At 56.0% G+C, this 23699-nt stretch overlaps 1 protein-coding gene across 1 annotated transcript in view; it reads left to right on the top strand.

Annotated features, from left to right (window-relative positions):
• The window catches only part of CACNA2D2 (calcium voltage-gated channel auxiliary subunit alpha2delta 2), a 226879-nt gene that overhangs the window by 183066 nt on the left and 20114 nt on the right, over window positions 1-23699 (top strand). The window contains exons 5-10 of the mRNA XM_074914169.1: window positions 9737-9781; window positions 16883-17021; window positions 20794-20925; window positions 21207-21264; window positions 23298-23348; window positions 23522-23621. Coding sequence (XP_074770270.1) covers window positions 9737-9781; window positions 16883-17021; window positions 20794-20925; window positions 21207-21264; window positions 23298-23348; window positions 23522-23621 — 525 coding nt within the window. The remainder of the gene's footprint in view (window positions 1-9736; window positions 9782-16882; window positions 17022-20793; window positions 20926-21206; window positions 21265-23297; window positions 23349-23521; window positions 23622-23699) is intronic.

The following is a 23699-nucleotide window of genomic DNA, read 5'->3' as shown; positions in this document are numbered from 1 at the left end:
GCCAGTTTTGCCAGCACACGAGAACCTGGAGCCACATCCCAGACATGCAGACCCTCCTGACATTGGTGATGGTCACTGATGTGGAGAGGAAGAGGCAGGAGGAGCGAAGAGAAGGCAAGGTGTCCACTTGCTTGGATTTTGTTCACCACGTGGCCATCGTGGGGTTGACAATCATGCCCAGTACTCGTCTGCCCCAGGAGCTGTGTCCCATAGGCACCTGGGGAGACTGAGCTCACAGGGGTCTCCCCATCATTAGCAGAAGCAGCCTCGCTAAGGAGAGGTGAGGTGTCCCTGCTGGCCCTGCTGTCCAGCAGACAGTTTTCATTGGCACCAGTGGTCACCAAGACCTTTCTGCATGAGAGCGCTGCTCAATTACTGTCACCTCTTTTCAGGAGGCTGGTGAATGGGAGGTTAAGAGGATAACAAGGTTTGGTTACGGGCACCGGCTGATGCCAATGCCAGTTCCTTGCCAGCACCTCAGCTGTGGGCTCAGGGCTCCTGGGGGAGGTTGCGAGCCCCAGGGCAGCTCATCCCCAAGCAGCACCCAAAGCTTGGCCATGGGCACCCCAGGGGCATAGGTAGGGCAGGCAGAGCTGGAGCAAGGTCCCTGGGTTTTGCAGCACTCCTTGCTGCTTCTGCTCATCCCCTGGGCTGCAGAGACCAGCAACTGCTGCGCTGCAGGGCCCCTCCGCAGCCCCAAAATGCTCCGTCTCCATCCAAACCCAGATGCTTTCCACTGTGAGGGGGATAACAGTCAGGATACAAAACATGCTGTGAAAGGCTGTAGCACTGGGCAACTCTTAACTCGTTTTGCCATTCATGGCACAAACCTTTCAGAAATCCACTTTCGTAGAAAAAATATTTTTAATAGCACTGTTTGCAACCACTTAATCAAGGTAATTAGGAGCGAGTCACCCAGAAACAATGTGCAGCGATGCGTCACCACAGAGCTCGCCGCAGCTTTATCAGGACAGCCCAGACCTGGCTGGGACACTTGATGGACTGGCCCAGCACTGCTCACAGCACCCGGGGTGCTGGGTGTTTGCTCCCCCACAGCACACAGCCCTGCCGGCATCAGCCCTGGTTGCTGGGCAGAGCAGAGGGATAGAGGGACTGCATAAGTGGCTCTCACTGCCGGAGTTGAACCTCCTTTTACTGTCCTTCATCTGTAAAATGGCAGGGCATGGTCAGGCCTGCGTGCCAGCACTGGTGACACTGGCTCTGCTGCTGTCCCCAGCTTGCTGGCACAGGCAGCGGGTAGGAAAGGCAGCAGCTCAGCATCCCCAGGTCCTCCTCTCCTCCCTTCCCACTGAGCAGCTTGTTCCTCCTGGCCGCAGCTCTCCCCTCCTCTCCCAGCGTGTCGCGTCCTAACCTCGCGCCGGAGTCGATGACAGATTGTGGCGAGCGCAGTTATTTTTGTGTTTCCATCCGAAGGCGCACCAGCAGATGCTGAGTGTTTGCACTGCATTAGTGCTAATGGCAGCCCCATTAAACCTCACTGCAGATGGGTTGCTATGGAAGTCCGGGGGAAAATGAAACAGGAGCAGGAACCCAAGAGGGTGGGAGGCTGCTGCCAGCAGTCACTCATGACCCATCTTTACAGGGGAAGTTTCTTTTTTATCACTTTTGTGTTTTTCCAGCCACATGCCAGCCATGCTGGCCTTTCTGAAGGGGTTGAGTTCAGCCACCCACTCAAGGGGCTTTGCAAAGCACCTACTTGTTCCCAAAACACTCCCCGTTGCTTTACACTGTCCTGCCCTATCCTTGCTCCTTGTCCTCACCCACCCTCAGGTCCCCCATGTCTCCTGGCTGTGCCAAGCCACACACTGTGTCCTCAGCTCTATGTGTCCCCAGAGCTCCCCTGGACGCTGGAGTACTTTTCTTGGCCAGAAGCAGTCTTGGCCTCAAGGTCACCCATACAGTGACACCTGGAGCACCCTCACATTGTTCCTCCAGCTTATTTCACCCCAGGGCTGGGTGGCAGCTCAGGGTACCACAGTGGGCAGGGACAGGGGCACAGCACAGCAGGCTGTGGTGCAGGGCCACTGAATCACCCTTGGTGATTTGGAGGGCGAGAGGCTGTGCCCTTCTCCACCGGCACAGCAAGGGTCTCTCAGGGATGCACATTCACTCACCAGCGAAGGCTGGCAGAGCCCTGGAAAGCTGAGAGCTGGGTCCCATTGCAGTGGCCTGGACAACCAGTTTTCACAGTGAGAAGTGTCTGGCCTCTGGGCTCCAGGGTTCTGCAAGGGGATCTGCTGGGACAGGCTGGCTCCATGCTGTGCAGAACTATGAGGGTCTGTCCCTCAAGGCACATCAGGGCTGTCAACCTGCTCTGGCTGTCCCCAGCACTGTCCCTGAGCCGTGGGAGTGGTGCTGAGCACCCCCATGCAGACCATCCCCAGCAGCAGATGGAGGTGCCAGGGCTGCAGCCCACACCATGATGCTGTTTACCAAGTTTCCATCCTCTGTTTGTCACCTTGTTCAGGCAAGAGACCTGCAAAATATACCTATAAAAACACTGCAAGGTTGAGTTTTTTGCTGCCACCCTTTGTATCCGTCCTCTCTGACAAGCTGCCATGCTGCATGTCTGGCATCCCCGCCAGCTCCGTGTTCTCCCAGCTCCCCTTCTACCACGTGTTCCACTTCCCTCCAGGATTTTCCAGTGCCTTAGGTTCTTTGCCAGACCTTCAGCCCTGTCCCAGCACCATCAGCTCAGGTGTCCCACACCCCTACAGCACACGGCAGCAGGAGCCATGCTGACCCGAGGGATGCTGTTGAAGGTGCAGGTCTGTGCTGCCAGCCGTTAAGTGCATCCCAGGGCATCATCATCCTCACTGCGTGTCGATCTTCTGCAGCAGCTGGAGCTATTTGTCCCTTTAAGGGACACTCTGACGCTGCAGAGAGCCATCCCCACATTTATGTGCACTTGGCAGGATTATATAAATTGCCTTTAAAAGTTGACTTCTTTATAAGCCATTTTCTGCTTCATAAAATGTTTATTACTGTTGTTTTTCTCCCAGTTCTTCTTCCTCACTGCATTTTCCATTGCTACACTGGGAAGCTCCCCTCTTCCTTCGCCTGCTGCCACCCTGTCTCCCACCTCTCCCCACTTTTCAGGAGAGGAAAGGGGTGTTTGTAACAGTCAGAGCCCAGTGGGCCCTTTATCCTTGGAGAAGAAAAAAAAAAGCTATACATTGAGTTGCAGATGTAAGAGCTGCTGGAAACAGGGTTTAACGGCTGGGCGCAGCACGGGTAGTTTTGGGGTGCGGTGACACACATGGAGGCGGCAGAGGGAGCACGGGCACCGGGCAGCCCCACGCCGCTGCCTCCATCCATAACCCTTGCCTGCAAGCATGCAAGCAAATAACAAAGCCCAGATAATTTCAAGCTCCATTAGAAACAAAACTCCGGGGAAAACAGGATCACTGTTTGCCAAATGGGGAAGGACAGGAGGAATAACAGAGATTGGGCTCCCGACCGCCCAAGAAAGGTGAGGGATAAAGCGGGGGGACGTGGCGGGGCGGCTGGATGCCCCTCCGCAGCTGTACCGCCCTGGATGCAGCATCCCTGCAGGAGCAGGGCCCTGCCAGCCGCCCGCTCCGTCCGTGTCTGCCGTGGGAGCGGCGGCTGTGCCACGCCGTGCGTGGGTGCCAGCGTCTGTTCCTGTGGGCTTGCTGCGGCGATACAGGCAGGGCTTTGTGTTCAAAGCGGCGTTAGAAGGGTGAACGCCAGCTCCTTATCCCCCTTTCATTTTTCTCCTCCTTTAATTACAGATCCTACTTATCGGCCGAGAACAGAAAGATCGTCGCTGTAACCTTGCACTTGCCCTTGTAGAAGGTTTACCTAAAAAGTTAGAAAATAAAATCAAATACTCTAATTTGCAGTCATCTTGCCATTTCAAACCCAGTTTTCATTACAGCACAGAAAGTGCACTGAAGCTGTGTTTATAACCCCCTTTTAGATAACAAATCACATTTTCTTTTGGCTGGCGAGTGTGTAGAATTGATATTTTTTTTTTCAGTTTAATGGGTTTGTGTGTTCAGGAATGATCTCCATCAACTGAGAGTCTTTATTGTGTTTGATATAATGTCAGCTTTCATTACGCTCGGAGAATTACTGTGTTAAAGCACCAACCTTGCTGTAGAGCCGTTCTGGCCAAAAAGCAGAACAAGAAAATCATTCACGAAAACCCCGTGTCGGTGCTGTTCCCTCTTAAAATCCAAGGACGAGGCTTGAGGGGGCTCCCCTCGCCCCTTGCTCTGCAAGACAGCCAGGCCACCTGTGGCAGTCCCGTGGGTGCGATGATTTGGTGCAGGGGCTGCCGGCTCTCCTCCCAGTGCTGCCATCCCGTCCCATCCCATCCCATCCCCTCCCTGGCAGGGCAGGGGGTCCCCGGCTGCCACCGGCTCTGTGTGGGTGCTGGCATCTCTGCCGTGCCCAGGTGCAGTGGAGGGGAAGAGGCAGCCACCGCTCGTTTGAGGCAGCCTCGAAGGAGCGGGAGCAGACAGGAGATGCCGTGTAAAGAAGAATAGCTGGTGAGGCGTGATCAGATAAAACATCTTCTGAGGGAGATGAAAAAACTGTTGACGGGTCACTTAAATATTTCCCTAGCTCTGTCAGAGAGGCAGAGGGAGGAAATTGCTTTTTAAAAAAAAGATGCCAAGGCAGATTACGATGACTGTTTCCACCTGTCCTGGGTAACTGCTGCTGGATGGGTTGCAAGGGGACTTGTATGGCGACGGCTGCAGGAGAGGTGTGTTCCCCACCAGCCCTGACGGAGTCCATCTGACAGCTTGTGGTGGCTGGGGCTAACCGTGAATATTTCCCTCTTCCCGGGACTGGAGAAGGATTCATCATGATGCGTATGGACAAGGATAGCTCTATCTCAGTGGAAACAAAAGGTTCAGCCCCTACCAGCCACTGCCAGTGGTCTTCCTGATTGCCCAGAGCCAGGTGTGGCTGGGTTTGCAGGTAGGAATTTCTCTCAGGAATTCATCTGGTCCCTTTGGGACCCTGGTCCTGGCAGTGGCCCTCACACTGCCCTGTGGCAGTTGTTGCAGAAATACTTTCTTTGCCTTCTTACACAGCCAAGAAGGCCACTGTGCTTGTGGCAGGGCTTGTGGCAGGGCACACCTTGGGGTGAGCACTCACCAGAGCTGCTAGCTGGGGCAAACTGGCTGGCATGGACACATCCCCGGGCACAGCCATCAGCCAGTCTCGTCCTGCTCCTCCCAGCACGGGTGGGCTTGGCAGGGGCAGTGCTGTTGTGGGAACATGGTGTGTCCCCCTCCTCATCCCCTGCTGCACCCAGCCTCAACGAAGACACAAGGCTGCAGGCGCAGTAGGAGCTGCAGGCGCTGCAGGCTATCTCCCATGTGAAAGGTGCAACTATAAGCAAAATCTGTTGCTATTTCTGTGTGCTTAATGGTTCAGGGACATGAAGAACTCCCTCAGTATTCACTGCCTATTATAAGTGCTAATGGCAGAGGAAAGATGGGCTTGTGAGTAGAGCCACTGGTGCTGTGTGGGCATGCCAGCTCCTGCTTGCTCTCCCCACCCACTGAATTGCCCACAGGTCTGAGCAGGCACAGATTCCAGTCCCCTGGCTCGTGCCCATGTCAGCGTGCCGTGGGCTGGGATACTGGCCCTGCCACCAGCCCTGTCCAGCTCCGTCCAGCAGCTGGGGAACAGGCTCGTGCCAGCTTGGGATCAGCTTGTCTTCCCCAGCACCCTCTGAGTTCCTCCTAACTGCCTGGAAAGCAAGTGGCTGCAGGATTTGGCTCTTCAGGCGTCAATTAAAACTTCAAAGAGATTTCCTGACCGCAGGGGTCACCTGCGCCACTCAGAGAACTGAAACCCACAGCTTGAGAGCTGAGATCGACCAAAATCAATGCAATGCAGCAGGAACTACCTGCAAAATCACCCCGAGGAGCCACAGAATCCCCAGGGCATGTGATCTACAGGGTGACCCTTACAAGATGATGGCAAGCAATCCTGCAGAGGATAACAGATCTGCGGGAGAAGGATTAGCCACCTCGGGTGATATTATAGAAAAGCTATAGGTGGAGAGTGAGCTGTAGCCCCTCTGCTGTGTCCCTGCCAGCTGCATGCTCCAGCTGGACGGGCAGGAGCAAGAAGCTGATGTGCCACCAACAGCTCCTTCTGAGTTTTTTTTGGGACGGTGGCAGCTACATGCGTGACATGGTTTGATTGCCACCTCATTAGACCACTGACTTGGAGGTTTGGGCCAGCACCCCTCCGTCCTGACATCGCCAGGCTGCAGTAACAGCAGAGCACCGAGCTTTCTAGTGTTATTTTTAGTTGCTGTAATTGTTTGAGGTGAAAAAAGACCTATTTGAGTGCTCTTGGAGAAGGCTGTGTGGGAGTGGCAGGGAGAAGTGCCCCTCACTGCCCACCTGAGGTCCCCTGTGCCCTTTCTTTGCGTGGGTTTTGGCTCAAATCTGGTCTGCCGATGTGTGGCCAGGAGGCACCCAGGCTGAAGCAGGGTCCTCCCTTCAGCTGCTGGCAAGGCTCCAGAAGCTCACAGCCTGGTTTTTGCTTGGTGTGTTAGTGTAAAATCGGCAGAGAAGTGAAGCACAGGGCTGCTATGGAGGGCTCAAGGGGGACAAGCAGGACTTCAGGTCCCCAGGGGGACTCTGGCATGCAGCATCCCTGGAGCCCCATCCAGGACGTCCCACCTGGGTCCAGCCCTGGCTGGGGGCTGCCAGGTGACACCAACCCGCGAGGTTTGGTGCAGGCACAGTGGTCGCTCAGTGGCTTTGCTGGAGAAGCCTGGGTGATGGCTTCAGCAGCATTTGCAAATCCCACTGTGATTGCACTCAACTCCCAAAGTTGTTTCCCCCTAACATGCACTGAGGGTCTAGGAGGCTGAAATAAAGCCGTGCTTATCTGCTAGCAACACAGCGCTTACAGTGCCATTATGCAGATGCCATTTGGCAATTACAGTGCAAGAAAATGGGCAGCAGTTAACACATCATCGAGGAGCAGCTACACAGTATCCACCTCCCCTTCAGCTCGAACCAGCAAGTGCCTTTTGCAGGTTTGTTTGCAAGAGACGGGGACAATATTTTGCCCTGAAATCCCTCGACATCTTCACCCCCTTGTTTTCTTTATTGGTATTTATTCTGAAAGGCTCTAGAAATATCAGTGCTATTTACACAGACCGGGTGCTGGGTTTAACATGGACCAGAGGAGGAGGAAGAGAGGATTACATGAAGAAGTCAAGTGTGTGAAGAAGGGGAGAAAAGAAATATTGAGGAGAGGAAATTGTAGACCCTGTGTTGCCTCTTGGGAGACCCCAAGCATCTCTGAGGGCTCTGTTGCTCCTTCCTAGAATAAATCTCACCAGCTCCGCTGGCCTCCATGGATGCCCTGCCAGATCCCGCAGGCTCCCTCACATCCCATGACCACCCCCAGCATCACCGGGGTTGTGGCAGGGAGAGCGGAGCCTGGCATCAGGGCATGTCACGAGAGAAGGGCCACGATGACACTGGCTGTCCCACTGTGCTGTCTCATGTGTGCAAACCTCAGCTGTGTCGTGGAGTGCGGCCGGGATCTCACCCGCCTGCTCCCGAGGTCATCAGGGCTTGAAGAACTGCATGGCAAGGCCTCTGTGATCCCTAGGGGAAACCAGTGGGAGAGATGTCCTTCCAGGAGGTCAGCTCCCTGTGCCGTGCTGTGCCGTGCCGTGCTGTGCCATGGGAGCGCTGGAGCAGGTGAAAGCAGGACTAGTGGACCAGCTCTCCTTTCCAGCATCACCTTGAGCCCTCTTGCCTGCTGCGGGACCAGGGCCACTGCGTGATGGAGGGATTTGAGCTTTTTGGAGGAACCGATGGAAGATAAAACGAATAACAAAGCACCTTCTGGATGGCTGTTGTTAGTCACACTCACTTCTGATTAAAGATCATTAAACATGAAATTAGCTCGTTTGTGTTATGGGTCTCCCGGGGGTTCCTTTAATTAGGAAGTGCAGATGGCCCTGGACCCGGGGAGACAGCAGCGCCAGCAAGGGGCAGGGGTGTGCGTGGGGCCGGGAGCAGCGCAGGGAGGGCATCTGAAGAGAAATTAATTTTTTTTTTCCCTTTTCTTGTTGTTGTAAACCCCTCAGCATTTCACAACAAATCACAGATAATTAATAAGTACATTCCCTTAATGACTAGGCTTTTTAATAGCAGAAATTGGAAGATGCATCAATTTTTTTTTCACTTTCCTCTCTTGGTGCTGCCTTATCGCCATGATTAGAGTCGCAGAGCCCACGAGAGGGACTGGCCCCTTTGCCCAGGAGGATGCTGAAACTGCCCTTTGCAATCCCCATCACTGGGGGACATTGGCCACTCAGCCTGCCAGGGTGCCCCTGCCACCTGTGCCACTGGGAGAGCGGCATCCCCACTCCAGGGGCTTTCCCACCTCTTGGTCATCTTGTGTCTTAACATCCTGGAGAAGCAGCAGCAAACTGCTCTAGGGAGCAGGTTTGTGGCTAGAGGATAATGCCAGCAAGTGACTGGCTAGTGGCTGCCAGTTCCCAGTGGGGCCAGGGTGGTAGAGTGGCTGGTGCCAGCTGCCTGGAGAGCTGCTCGGACCTGCTGGTGCTTTTCCCTGGCACGAGCCCGTGGCCAGGCTGGGTTGGATGTCGTGGTGCCACCAGCCCCAGCACAAGCCCATGGCCAGGGTGGGCTGGGTGTCATGGTGGCATCGGCGCCAGCACGAGCCCGTGGCCAAGCTGGGTGCAGCAAGAGGAAGCAGCAGAGCAGGAGCAGGAAGGATAGGGATGCAGTCAGCACTGCTAAGGTTTTGGCTGGCTTTCTGTTCTGGGCCCAGATTGCTTTCCTCGTTAAATAATAACAGCAACAATCATCCCAAAGCGCTGCCTGTGCATGTGGGGAGGAAGGTTGGTTTGCACGGCAGCTGCTGACGGCTGATTGAGTGGCAGACATGTTAGGGCCGCGACGGCTGCCGGTGCGCTGCATCGCGCTCGCATCCCAGCACGCAGAGAAGAGTCTCCGAGTGCCCTTTAATTACCCCTTCTGATGGCACACAAAACACTGTTGTGACAGCATTGCTGCTCTCCAAATTGCCTCTTTAGGAATTTTATCAGCTGCCTTGAGTCCTGACTCCAGGGAAGAGGAATCCAAGCAGACCTTTCTGCCTAAATAGGCTCTAAATACCCCAAATTAATGACGTCCTTTTCTCCATGGAAGCAAGGATGCTTTTTTCCCTGTTTCTGCTGCCCGGGGAGGAAAGCCCTGCCAGCTGTGCAGCTGCTGCCTACCACGCTGCCCATGCCTGGCTCTCTTGCAGCTCCCGATGCCCGCAGCAGGACTGAAGCATCCGGGCTCGGAGACATGGTGCAGCCTCACGCCCAGTCTCAGCACAGAGGCCACAGTCACACTGGTGTCACTGTCACAGGGCTGTTCGGCCACGGTGGAGGGTGTGCATGGCCCCATGCTGCTGCATCTCAGTGGCAGCCATGAGCAAGGGAAGTACAGCAGGCGATGACCGGTCTTTGGAGGGTGGATGAGAGGGATGTGGGGTCCTGGCCAGGGTCATAGGCACATGGAGTGGGCAGGGCTCTTCTCCCCACTATGTGGTGGCTGCCAGCAGCATGGCAGAGGTGCTGAGGGTACGTGTAAGGGGGAGGGAGGGCAGTGATGGGGACCCCTCTGCCATCCTCATTCCTGCCCAGCACTAACTCTGCTCTCCATTTTCTCTGCAGGAGGAAGACATCGAGTACTATGACTCCAAGGCCGACACTGAATACGTGAGTACCGTCCCTGCTGCACTGCTGGCACAGTTACCACCCCATCCCAGGACCCAGCCCCGTGCCAGGGCTGTCCCAGCACCATGCCGGGGAGGCACGGCACAGCGTTCATTACAGCTGAGTCTTGTTACATCAAAGGCATAACAAGACCCTGCAGCGGGCAGCAAGTGCCCGGTGTGCAGCCATGTCCCCCCAGCCGAGCCATGGAGGCATCTGTCTACCGGCGCCAGGCCCAGCAGCAGGCAGGTGGGCAGGTCGCTCCACTGCCTGTGAGTTTCTAAAATTAAAGCTGGCATCTGAAATTCAAATGAAGAGCAAACCTTTAATTAGAGACTGAATCTAATTCTCTGCCCCCCTCCCAGCACAGCCGTCCTGTGATTTCTGGCAATCAGTGCTTTAAATACAGACCCGACAGCTCCGCTCTCCCGGCGCTCCCGAGGGGGCTGGCATTTGCCGGCTCCTCCGCGCGGTGCCAGTGCCAGCACTCAGGTGCCCCGCCACGGGCGCAGGGTGCTCCGCCAGCCGTGGCTGCTGCCCCACAGCACCCAGCTGTGCTGGCAGTGACGGGTCACCCAGCTCCTGTGCTGTGCCATGCCATGGGATCCTTCCCAACCAGGGGCTCACCAGGTTGGTGATGCTCTTGGCATGGGGCCGCTGGGGAGCGAGGAGCTGGCCGGGAGCCCCAAGCAGAGCAGGGTGGGGAATTGGGGAGCCCCAGCCAGTCCTTGCTCCAAAGCCCAGTCCTTGCCCCAGGCCCAGTCCTTGCCTCAAAGCAGAGCCAGCAGCAGAGGTGCCATCAGGGGACAGTACTGCAGCAGGAGCCAGGGAGTGGCAGCATGTGGCATTGGCAGCAAACCGCTTGCAAACCACATGGCCACCTCTGAAAAGTAACACTCGTGACCCCGTGAGCCTTCAGAAAGTTCAGTGCAGATGGGAGGGGAGGATCCAGGCTTGATGGAGTATGACCAGCTCAGGAGACACGCCCTGCACTGAGCTCCAGCTCTCACCCCATCTTGGAGGTGATGCCCCAGAGCAGAGCCAGGAGCGGGCTGGAGCGGAGGATGGATGCCTTCAAAGCAGGGATACAAACAAACCACTGGTGCCAGTGTCCTCAGGCGGTGACAGCAGAAGTGCTCCTTGGCAGGGGAAGCCAGCCACAGAGAGTCTGAGAGGTGGGACAGCGAGGTCAAGGAGATGCTGTGACTGAAGAGGGGGACACTTACTCTCCTAAGCAGGTCTCCTCGCTCGCAGTCCCGCTCATTCAGAACTGGGGATGTCTCCTGTCCCTCCCCAGCCTGGGAGAAGCTGCCAAAGAAGGGAGGGGAGGATCCTGCTCTCCATGGCCACTCTGGAGAGGACAGATCTAATGGGCTTAAAATGCATTAAAGTGGATTTTGGATGGAAGTGGAAGAAAAACTGTCTGGTAGTCAAGGCAAGAGGAGACAGCCCGTGGAGCAGGGCAGCTCCCTGCCCAGGGGCTGAGGAGAACTTATGCACCCTTCAGGCTGGACAGGGCTTTTGCTGTCACTACCATGGGGCAGGGGACCATGGAGCTGGACATCCCCATACCCCGTGTTACCCTGACCGGTCCCAGCTGCCCACACCCAGCCAGTGTTGGCAGTGGCAACCCGAGCTGGCAGCTCCTGGCTGTTAGCTTTGGGATTAGCCATTTCTGCAACTGAGGAGAAAATCCTGGTCCCATTAGGCAGGGTTAGGAAATAGGAGGCATCTTGACCTCAGAGCTGTGCCCACTGAGCCCTCCCAGCACACAGGGCACCAGGAGAAGCCATGCACTGCGGCATGGCACGGTGTCCCTGGGGACCATGGGGCTCAGCACCCTGGTCCCCAGCCCTTCCCCAAGGGGGGTGGCGTATCCTTGAGGAGGAACAGCCCTGCAAAGCCGTCATCAACCACACTGACTTCAGTCCTCCTCTGGGGAAATATCAAGCAAAATTGGAGGTGTCCTCTTGCCAAGGTTTGTGGGTTTAGCAGGGAGGGTGCTTCCCTACTGATGCTGTTGCTGCTTCCCAGTTAAATCCCAGCAAATTTAATTCCAACAAAAATAATGGAGAGAAAAGAAGGTGATGCTGAAATAAAAAAAGGAGGGAGATGATACCAGAAGATCTGAATGGAACTAAATAGCGGTCTTTCTGTCTTTTCTTTATTTATCTCAATTTTTATATTTAAATTGAGCAGGATCTAGCTGAAATGGAGTTAGTTCTGATGGACAATGCCTATTCAACATAACTGGGGCTTATTCAGAAGCCTTACACTGGCTTTAACTACAGCAAGAAAGAAATTAGTTTCCTATTCATTTTGCTTGCACCTCAGCTCCACTATCTTCCTAAACAGATTTTGGATTTCCAAGTGGTTTTGAACAAATGGGAACATCATGAAATTTTCCTGGGGGACCCCAAGGCTCTCACAATGTTTGCAGAAGCAAAGTTTTCACCTTTCCCCACTAGCACAAGCTATGGGGTTTACCCAGTGAGAAGTGTTCAAATCAGCAGACGCTCTCGGATGGGTATCACAGCAGAACAACACAGAAATGAAGTGATTTTTCCATCTTTAGTACTGTATTTCTGGTAGGGGATGATGCTTAAGTCACAGCTGAGGCCAGAATCCCCTGGAACGTTCTGTTCTCCAGTGGGAGGCAGCTCCATGAAGGTATCCTTGCCCCAGGGTCAGCCCTCTGGCACCCACCCATCTGCTTGAGGTCCCCAGGGAGGGGAGAGGTGAGGGGCTGGTGGTGGGAGGCTCTGCCAGCCTCAGCACCCGCAGGCAGGGGCTGCCCGCTCACTGCTCACCCCGCTTGGGAAATGCAGCGAGGAGAGGGAGGAGGAAAAAAAAACCCCTAAATGTCAGCAGCAGATGAAGGGTGTTGGAAAATTTAATCTTCCAACTTTCTCAACTAATGTGACATTTGGATTTCCTCCTGATAAGCTATCAGCCCCAGAAGTTTCTTTCTTTTGCCTTTTTTCTTTTTTCTTTTTTTTCCCCTTCTTCTCTCCTCTGGCTGGTAATTTAAAAATAAATGGTCTAGAAAGATCTCTAAACAGTACCTTTGGCAAAGATTAAAAAAAGCGAAGGGGGATAGGGGAGCAGGCTGGCGGGAGAGACTGATTGTTATTTATAACCTGAGCTGCTATAAAAGCAGGAATGTGGCTGGAGAACACACCGGCTCCCTCCCTGGCATTAAATTGCCACATTTCAGGAGAAGCTGAGATATTTAAGAAGGAGAAAGGCCCTTTTGCATGGGCCTGGAGTTTCTCAGCCATGTGCCAGGGGCTGGCATTTATATTCATTATTAGCATTAATCATGGCGTGTTGATATGGATATTTCACTGGCTTTTCTGGACTTAGCATGGATGAGTGCCCCTGGGAAATGTAAAAGGATGTGTTGGGATCTCGGGGTGATACATGCTTGATTGGGCATGTGTGGGGAAGGGTCTGAGTTGCAGGGATGCTGTCGGGGTGCTGCAGCTTGCAGGAGCTCTGCTGGTGCTGGGAGTACCGGGAGGAACACCGCAGGAGAAGTCTGTGGCTACCTGGTGTGTCCATAACTCCAGATCCCCAGCTGGCAACCCGGAGTGGCCACCTGCGCCACTAGTCAGATCAGCCCTGCGTTTGTCACCAGTGCTGCCATTTAAGCAGTCATCATTAGCTGTGATGGTTCGTTCCCATGGAGATGAGCAATGAACGGGGGTGTCTGCATCCACAGGAGCTGCCTGGCCGAGGCATCGCTGCTGCACCAGGTCACAGCCCCAGCTCGATCTGCAGCTCCAAACCCTGTCGTTGATGGAGACCCCCCGATAGTCCTTGTGCCCGTGGGCAGGCTGGCTCTCCTCAGCCAGCACCAGCCTGGATGTGATGGAGGGCAGCTACTTGCCGAAAGCATGGCAGCCTCCAATAAAACTGTTGGGTGGTGCCACTGGTGCTCACTGGGTGTCGGGACATTTCTGGGTTTTGCCCCCTGTCTGTCGTTTCGGGAGACTCGAGAGAAAATGCTGGCTGTGACTGGCAACCCAGCTGCTAAAGCGCTGAAGATGGCAAAAGCTCTCAGCACATGATGACTTCTTGCTGAAGCAATAAATACGTGTAATATTGATATATTGCCATGGAGTCAATTTCTAATGGTGTGTAGCAAATAATATATTCAAACTGTAGCATCTATTTGTGTTACGTTGTACATATGGTAACAGATAAATAGATGTTTCCAAGTTCTTTTGAAATGTAATGATGAGAAATGCTGCAAAATCTGGCTGGGGGGCCTGCCAAGATGCTCACAGTTAAACCAGTGTAAATCCAGGAGAACTTGCATCATCTTTTCCTTTGCTCTGATATAAATTTAATGCAGAATTTCTTCCTCCAGCCTTCCCAAGGTAGCTTCTTGTAGACCCAGCCTATCACCAAGATGCTCCCATCCCTGCCTGGGGTGGTGACAGCTTTGCCTGCCTCATTTGGGTGGAAATGACCCCATTTCAGAGGCCAAATTCAGCCTGACTTAAACAGGAATAACTTGGTTCAGGTCAGGAGATTTATGGATAAAGGATAAACGTAGCTTGGATAACATCAGCTCTTTCCACGAGTCTGTTTGCCATATAGGTGTCAGTGATGCATGAAGTGTCCTACATATAGATAGCTGTATATTTGTCTCCGAGATCTATACATATGCCTCTTTACAGCTACATGAATGAGAGCAGCCAGACAATGCCGAACCTGGCAGAATACAAATTAGCCCTTCAGAAGTGGGTGATATAACGGAATAATGATAAAGAGAGGAGTGGTAATTATATACAGTAGTTCCAGCTCTGGTGAAGTGGGGAATAACCATGCCAGCATGGGGGAGGTAGGGCAGGTTGGATTTTCCTGGCTGCCGGCGGTGGTGGGTGCAGCGGATGGGCCTGACCCTGGCAGGGTACCCCACCGGTTTGAGGTGGGAGGGACAGGGGGGTGTCACCAGGACTTTGCTGGGCTCAGGAAAAAAAGGGTTTTCATGTCAAAGCAGGATTTTGGTGCTGCAGGTGCCCTCCTAAAGTCTGTTTCCAGCAGGCATCTCTAAATCACCGTCCCATGCTTGGAGAGGTTGGCAGGGGTGAACTGTTGTGTGTGTAACTGCTCTCCCCATGAGACCTGAGCCCCACATCGGTGGCTTGGGGCTGGATCCACTCTCCAGAATAGCCTGTGGCACAGCACACAGCCAGGGTACCGGCTCTGCAGTGGTATCGTTGCTTTGCAGGGGGTCCAGCAGTCAGTTTTGTGCCTTTTCTCTGGATTTATGTGAAGTTGAGAGAGTAATCTGGATTTCAATCTTGGCGATGTGGGGACAGTCCTTGCCCGCTTCCTGCATCACTATTGTGGCTGTAATTGAGTTCATCATCTTTCTGGGTGGCTGGAGCCCCGGTGCCAGGATCAGCTTGGTGGCGTTTTTACACTTGCAATCCATTGGCTGGAATTAAAGCCCAAACCTCGCATATCAATCCTGTTATTCTCCCAAGCTGTGGTGAATGGCTTGGCCACCCCTCGCAATGTCAGGGGAATGTCACCGCCTCGGTGGTTGGCAGGAGCTGGTGCAGGCAAGGTGGCATCTCTCTGTGTTGTCTGCAAAGGGGAAACAGGGAGGAGGCCAGGATGGGTGTTAAACGAGCTTCGTAGTTTATTTCCCAAACACATCATCCTTTAAATATATGGCTTTTCCCATGAGAAATTCAGATCTTCTGTCCCCTGGGTTTTGTCAAGAGGAGCCTAACTGGTGGGAGAGCTGGTTGCATGGGGCCGTCGAGGACAGCAAGATGGGGCTGTTTCCTACCCCTCAGCCCCGCTGGTGCTGGGGTGCTTTGCTGTGGGACAGCATGGGGCATCCCTCTGGGCAGCCAGCCCCAGCACAGCACCACACCAGCCCTGCTTGAAGCTGCTCACACTTCCAGTCACGTCTGCTGTCGTTTCTCCAGGGCTGATCTCTGCTACCGCAATCAGATGGCCTTACACGGGCTCCGAGATAGGCACTTCACTCAGGAGGAGGCACAAAGGGAGAGGCACTAGGCTGCTCCTTGAGGGCAATTCGTTCCCTCACCAGGTGGCTCCGCAGCTGGATCTGCTCCTGCTCTCCTGCACCCACCTCTACCCCTTTTGCTCCCGCAGCCAGGGGCCATGGGAAGGCAGCTGGAGCCATCCTGCTCTCCAGCTTGGGCTTGGCATGTCCCTGCCCCTGTGTTGCCAGTCCCTGCCCGCAGATGGGGCAGGCAGCTCTGTGCTCGGCCACTCTTCAGTGGGGCTGTAGCTCTGGGGGCTCTAGGGGCAGATGCTGCAGCATCCTCATCCTTCTCCTCCCCACTCTGAGCATCTCACATCTAGCTGCAAACAGCCTTCCCCAGCCACTGGGCCCATGGCAGGGATGTGGCAGCGCAGAGCCAGCACATTCTCCCTGGTTTCTTTTCTCCCAGGATGGTGAAGGTGATCTCCCCAGCTCTGTAGCGAGGCCACCCCCTTTCCCTTCATGGCCCTGTGCCTCAGCTCTGACCCTGTCCCCCTGCCTGCAACCACCCAGCCATTCTGCCTGCCCTGGCTCAGCTCTGCCCTGCCTTGCTGGAGGGGTTTTACCCCCAGTGCCAGACTGGCAGCAGGGCCCCGGGAAGGGAGAGGAGGGCTGGGAAGGCGAGGGAGCGTGTTCCAGCGCTGGCAGTGGGGAATTCGCTGTCTCTCCACCATAATTAAATATTGTTTGCATTGCTTATTGACAGAGCACTAAGCTGCACTCCGTTTTAATTTGTTCTTTGATAGTTGCCTTTTGCTGCTAATTGATTTTCAAGGCTTTTTTTTTGGTTTGGGTGGTTTGGGTTTTTTTTGTCTGGTTTAATACCTGACATGCTACCAAAGTTGGAGAAGCAAGGGTAACTGGAGCTCACCTTCATGCCCATGTGCTCCCAGCATCCACTCCCCTGTGCCGCTGGCACGGGCTGCAGGCCAAATCCGGCACGAGAGACAGCATTGCTGGTGTCTGCAAGGGGGACATTTGGTGATGCGCTTTGGGCGGTGGCATTCCTGGCATGCTTCCAGGGCTGGCACCCCCGGGTGACCCCATGTGCTCTCCTTCTTCCCCAGGATGATCCTGATGGAGAAGAGATTGAGAGGGAGAAGTCCAACTCCTTGAAGCTGGAATTCACCGATGATGCCAACTTCAAGACCAAGGTTAACTATTCGTATGCTGCCGTGCAGATCCCCACGGACATCTACAAAGGCTGTGAGTGTCCCTCCTCACCCGCTCCGCTCCGCTCCACGCTGCCAGGCTGGGCTCAGCCTCCACCTCTCCTGCTCGGGGTGCTGCAGCCCTGGGAACCATCACCCTGTGGTGTCCCAGCTGCGTCTCAGTGCCAGGGCAGGCTGGCTCCCAGCTGAGTGGGCACTGAGAAGAGTCAGGGTCACCATGTCAGGACAGAGGTGACAACATATCGCTCCCCAGGGACCCTCAAGAGCTCAGCATGGTCCAAAGAGGCAAATCGGGGGTTAGGGGTAATTATGAAGGAAAGGATGGAAATTATGGCAAAGGATGGAAATTATGGCATAGCTCAGCTGCACCCACACAGCTGTGATCGTCCCCGTAGAATTGCTCAGCAAAGCTCTAGGAGGTTCAGAGCAGATGCTGGAGACTATCAGAGGGACAGAGCAGCTGTGTGTAGGAGCAGTTACAGAGGCAGCAACTCCCGGCTGACAGAAGGGAGCAAGATGGGGCCGGGCAGTGGGAGAGGGCGAAGCAGGGATACTTCCTCACTGGCTTTGGGCTAGGCTACTTGAGGCTGAGGTTATGAAAAGGAAGAGAAAGCAGCTGAAATCCAGCAGGAAGGCAGCCGAGGGCGATTGCAGGACAGTGCGATGCCACCCCGGAGCAGTCCCGGCTGCCTGGAGCGTGCTGGGGGTGTCAGCCCCGTGGCAGTGCCCCTGCAGCTGCCCCAGGGCACCGGCTTCTCCAGAAGGCACGACTTGGTCTGTGGGCCAGCCCAGGAGCAGGCAGGGAGGGCTGGATGGACGGACGGATGGGCGGTGGGATAGGACATGCCACACCAGCTTTCAGTCCCCGCCGGGAGGTGACACAGTCCCCGAGATTCCAGAGCCCCCTCCTCCCTCGCCCTGCTGCGGTGGCACATGGTGACAGCTGGTCTCCATTTCCCTCTAGTGGCTGCTCTGCACCGAGCTGGGGACCACTCCCAGCCGGAGATCATCCTCCAGCACCCGCGGGCCGCATTCTGCGCCCAGCCCCAGCCCCTGCCTTTTGGGGGCACCCCTCATCTCCCCGCACTGCCGAGGGCACTGCCCTCCCCGCACCCCCTTGTTTCACTGGCACTTGCCGAGGGCTCCCGGGTGGTCAGGGACCACCACCAAGGTGATGGGGCTGAGCTTGTGTTCCTGCCCTGAGTGGTGCTTCCCCTGTACATGGACTCGTTACCGGCACGGCCGTGCTCAGAGCCGCATCGGTGCAACAATTTCACCATGGCGGCAGCAGTGGATTAGAAATTTGCAATTAGTTTTATTACCCAGCTAGCGCAGGCCAGGCAGCTAATGAAGCACATCACGCGAGCAGGGTGGGCTGCGCTGGATGAAATATTCATTACTCCTCACCCCTGCTCACCATCCAACGCCACGGCTGATGCCCTGCCACAGCCACATAAATCACCCCGCTCGGCTGTGGGATGAGAGCAAATTGGAGATTAACATGCTCCAGAGACTCACAGCTGCTCGGAGAGGGATGCTGAAGAAGGGATGGGACAGTGGGGGGTCCCAATAGGGTGACATCCTCGTAAGCCCCTTCCCAGCCAGGGAGAGGGGATGTAACCACAGCACAGCAGTGTGTGGGCACAGGGATCAGACCATATCTGGCCACACCGGGGTGCTCCAAAAAGCCAGGGTGCAGGGCAGGGTGTTCAGCTGCTGCACCCCAGAGAGGGTTTGTAGTGCAGGCACAGGGCCACTCATGTGCCCTCTTCTGCTAGGGACACCAGGAAGTGTGGCCAGTCCTCACAGAGCCACGGGTGAGGAGCATCTCCCTGATGGGACCTGGCGGAGAGGCACTATCGCTGCCTGGCACGCTAATTAATCCACTGTGGAGACACCCTCCACCGTCACCCCTCACTACACACACAAATTACATCCTATATGTGTTTTATTTACTGTGCCGTTTTTAATTAAATCTGCAATCACTCGCTGGCAGGGTGGGGCTGGGCTCACCCTGATGGGGACAGGGACGAGATGGGGACAGGGACAGGGATGTCACTACCAGGACTGGTAGTTCTGGCCTCAACCAAGGGGGACAGGAGCTGTCCTGACCCTGGACACAGCCTCCCATCCAATGAACAATAGCTCATCATTCTGTGCATGTGGAGAGTGGAGGGCTGTGTTTGTGCACAGGGAGGGTATAGGGACTGCATTCATGCACAAAGATGGTATAGGGCCTGTGTTTGTTCACAGGGATGATAGGGGGGCTACATTCATGCACAGGCAGGATATAGGGCCTGCATTCATGCTCAGGGATGATACAGGGGCTGTGTTTGTGCGCAGGGAGAATGTAGGAGCTGCATTTGGCACAAACCTGGTGTGGCTGATGGGCCACAAGGGACTGGGGATGCAGGCACTGCCAGGGCTCTCGGGGACATGTTGGTGCCCAGCCCAGTGCCCGGCAGAGGCTGGCAGCACTGTTTGGGGCTGCTCCAGGCAGGCAGGAGCCTGGCAGCCTGCTTGCAGCCCCTTCTCCCAGGAAAACCACATCCTGTGACAGAGCCAAACAAGAAATCATCCTAAGTGCCCAGATAACAGCGCTCTGTGTGGGCATGATGCTGAGAAATGGCTGGGGAGATATGGCTGGAGTAAATTGTGGTTTGAAGATATAGCTGCCTGAGGGAAGAAGTCTTCAGCAGTGATGCTGGGATGGAGGGATCGGGGATTCACCCTAGGTGAAACCTGCTCACGTACTGCCAGCACCTCATGGCCATGGCGAAGGCTTGAACGGGTAATGACGGTGTTTCAAGGAGGGACAAGTGTGGGAGGAAGCCTTAGGAAAACTAAATATACTCCTCATATGCACACCAGCTCCCCTGCAGCACTGTACTGGTGGTTCTGCCCAATGCTGAGGAGAGAGACTGCTTCTGGGAGCCCTTGCACCCCAAAAATGCCTTGAGGGTCCCCCAGGAGGGAGCAGAACCTGGTCTTGGGGTGCTGCCAGCTGCCCACTCCTGCCCACAGCAGCTCAACTTCCTCCCCCATGCCACAGTCCTGGGGTGGCCCAGCACAGGCTGCCGGGGGGCTCCCAGGTATTTGGGGTGCCCCAAAGGGCCCTGTGAGTGTCAGGAGATCCCACTGTCCCCGAGACAGCATCCCCACCGGCTGGCCAGCCCCATACCTGCCATGCTGCCCCCCCCCGCTCTGCCAGCCCCCCTTGATTAATCACAGGCTGGGGCTGCTGACAGCTTATCTTTTGCTTTAATAGCTGAATAATTTAAAACTGCTGTTTGCCAGCATCTTAATTGCTTTTGCGTCAGGTGCAGGGCCCAGCAGGAATGCAGAGCGGGGCCCTGGAGGCTCCGCGCAGCCCTGCGGGGATGCAGCCCCTTGGTTTCCCAGCTGGTGGCTGTCCCTGGGGAGTGCAGCTAGCACGGTGGCGGGAGGAGTGGGGTGGTTTGCTGAGAAGGGGGTGCGATGGCAAGCTAGCTGTCCCCATGGTGGCCATCCCTGCCCCAGAGCTGGGTGGCAGGGGTGGGAAGCACTCAGGGGAGGCCTGGAGGGTAGCTCCAGTCTCTGGGGACAAGGGACAGCAGGATGTTGCTGGAGTCCCATGGGAGCAAGGGGACCATGGGAATGTGGGCGCAGATGTGGGCTCCTCCATGGGCAGGGGCAGAGGGAACACACCGCCTCTCCCTCCTTGCCATCACTGCGGGAACACCGTGGTCTCTGTCACCCCCCAGCCCACCCCCAGCTCCGCTGCTCCCTTGCACCCACCCACCCACCCCCGACTCTGTCTCCCACAGCCACCGTCATCCTCAACGAGCTGAACTGGACGCAGGCGCTGGAGGATGTCTTCATTGAGAACCGGAAGGAGGATCCCTCCCTGCTCTGGCAGGTGTTCGGCAGCGCCACCGGTGTCACCCGCTACTACCCTGGTGCGTGGCAGGGGGCGAGGGCAATTACTGGGTGGGGGTTGGCTGGCCAAGGGCAGCCCAGGCCCTTCTCACCATGAGATGTGGACAGACATCCCCTGGTGCCAGCCCTGGCCTGCCTGGCACACATAACCATCCTGTGCCAAAGCCCGTTCGTGTGAGCTTCCAGATGGAGCCTGCCATCTCCTTGGCCCTGGGCATCCCTCTGCCACATCCCCCATATCCCCCTGTCGTCCCCCCCCAAGACAGCCCCACCTTGCTCACCACCTGCCTTTCCTCCACAGCCACCCCGTGGAGAGCCCCCAATAAGATCGACCTCTACGACGTGCGCAGGCGGCCCTGGTAAGGGGGTGCTGGGTGGGGAGGGGTGCCCCTTTGCCAGCCCTCCCGGCAGGGAGCAGCCAGCTCCGTCCCCTTTTCATTTCACACATGGCTGGCATTGGCAAACAGACACAGTAACATGGGCAGGGGCATCCAAGCCGTGGCTCTCAACCCCTGCTCCCCTCTTCCCGGGAAGGCAGAGTGGAATGGAGAGATAAATCCTTGGATAAAGATCAAGCATGGGTTGCTGCCTCTCGCCCTGCTGCCCACTGCAGCCACGGCTGCCAGCACGCAGTCCTGACCAGCACTCCTATCCAAACAGGAAAACAACCGGCTCTCAGAAACCATGAGCCGGGCAGATGGAGAGAGAAACGGGCAGGCAGCGCCAGGCTGTGGTTAAGTGATCGCTGCAAGCAGCCCTTTAGCCACACGGCGAGTGGCAGGATTGCATTGCTTGCCCTTAGCCCAGGTAGACCTGCCGGCTTGGCAGCACTAACTACCGTGCTGCCGTGGGGCTGGGGATGCTGCAGCCCTGTCCTGCCCGTGGTTGCTGCCTAAAAATGCAGGCATGGAGAGAAAAGTGGGTGCAGGTCTCCGGCACATGCCTGGGGAGCCGTGTATCCTGGGGGAGCACACCCTGCCCACACCAGAAGCTGCCCCCTCTCCTTGTCAGAAAATTAGTGGCCTTGCTACTATGGTTAATTGACTTTGATTGCTCCACATTAATTGTTAACTGTTCTCTGTCAGGGTAGCCATGCAGGTTATGGGTGGAAGGGGGGACTGGCAAGCCATTTCAAGGGGGCTGCTGACATATGTAGGAGCTACCAAGCCTGGCTAGCCTGGCTCCCTGCCTGCTAGCCAGCCTGGCCACCTGCTTGCCCACCCAGCCACAGAGGAGCAGCAGCACCTTTCGTGCTGGGGAGCAGCATACCCCCAGAACACCCCTTTGGGGTCCTCTCCTGCCCTGGCAGACAGCCCTCACCACTCCACTGCTGGGTCCGGCAGGGACCACGTCCTGCCCACAGCCTCGGCAGGGCTGCCCGCACCACCCACCTGCCTCCCCCTCCGTTGATGAATGGCACCATTAACCACAGCCTTCTCCTGCGGAGCCCAGGGTATTCATCTGAGCAGGGCAGCCAGAGATGGATGCACTGCCACAACACGTTATGGGCAGCATCTTAGTTGGGTTCCGTGCTGGCAGCCCAGCCCCAGGGAGTAGGGAGTGTTGTAGGGATGCAACACCCACACCACGAGGGCCCCATGTGCCAGCATCCCTTATCCCACATCCCACCTGGATGATCACTTGTAATTAGGGAACATCAGGACCTGGGATTGGCAATCAGAGCCTGCCCCTTCCCCAGTCCCCCCCAGTAATGGTGAGTAATTGATACTAATGACACACTAATTAATTGCACCAGGCCTGATCCTGATCAAGCCAATAATGAGGCTCCCTTGGACTTCAGCCATGACAGGATCAGACCCCATGAGGTGGGATGAGGGGGCTGGGCTGTGCCTGGCTGCTGGTGGGACAGGTGCTCAGCAGCTCTGCCCCACGCAGGACGGCACAGCAGGACCAGGTGTTTTAAGGGACGAGGAAGGGTTTCCTAATTGTTTTCAGGGAGGAGGATTTATATAGTATTATTATTTTTCCTACTTGTAGCTAAAAATAACCTAATCAGCCTGGCCTTTGAAGCTACCAGGGGGGTAAATAGCATCTTAATATGGATGTGTGTGTCAGCATAATCAGCGCGCCGAAAAGGGCCTGCGATGATGGAAGAGTTTAGCATTTAGAGCTCATTAGGCTGATACAGTACCAAGCAGCAGGTCACTGGTGCTCTGCCGTGCTGTGCCGCATCCTTGCCTCTGCTCGCCTGCCGCTGCCTTGTACCCGCTCCTCTCTGCGGGGTGACTGCAGCCATGGATGTGCGAGTGCTCGCAGCATGGCTACCTGGCCACCCATGCCACGGCAGAGCTTTGCTCTTGAGCTTCACCCAGCAGGGTTGGGTCCCCCCCAAAATGAGTTGACCCTGCTGACCCCCCTCTGCACTCTGCAGGTACATCCAAGGTGCGTCCTCCCCGAAGGACATGGTCATCATCGTGGACGTGTGAGTACAGGGGTGGGGGCCATGGCCAGGCCAAGCCAGGCCAGGATGGTGGCACAGCTGCCCCAGGTGCCACTGTCCCACTGGTGGCTGCAGGGAAGCTGCGTGGGACAGTGCTGGCAGTGAGCCCCATGGGCCCTCACTGCCGAGCCCCCAGCACCCCTCTCTTCTGCCAGGAGCGGCAGTGTGAGTGGCCTCACCCTCAAGCTGATGAAGACCTCGGTCTACGAGATGTTGGACACCCTCTCAGATGATGACTACGTCAACGTGGCCTCAGTGAGTGCCATGAGGCAGGCAGCAGAGCTCTACCCCTGGGCAGCTCCCAGCTCCCCACTGTGGGAGCCCTTTTCCCCC

Source organism: Athene noctua, chromosome 10 (genome assembly GCF_965140245.1).
Source record: "Athene noctua chromosome 10, bAthNoc1.hap1.1, whole genome shotgun sequence".
NCBI classification, from domain to species: domain Eukaryota; kingdom Metazoa; phylum Chordata; class Aves; order Strigiformes; family Strigidae; genus Athene; species Athene noctua.
The sequence above is the reverse complement of the archived record's forward strand: the minus strand, read 5'-3'. Positions and strand labels throughout refer to the sequence as shown.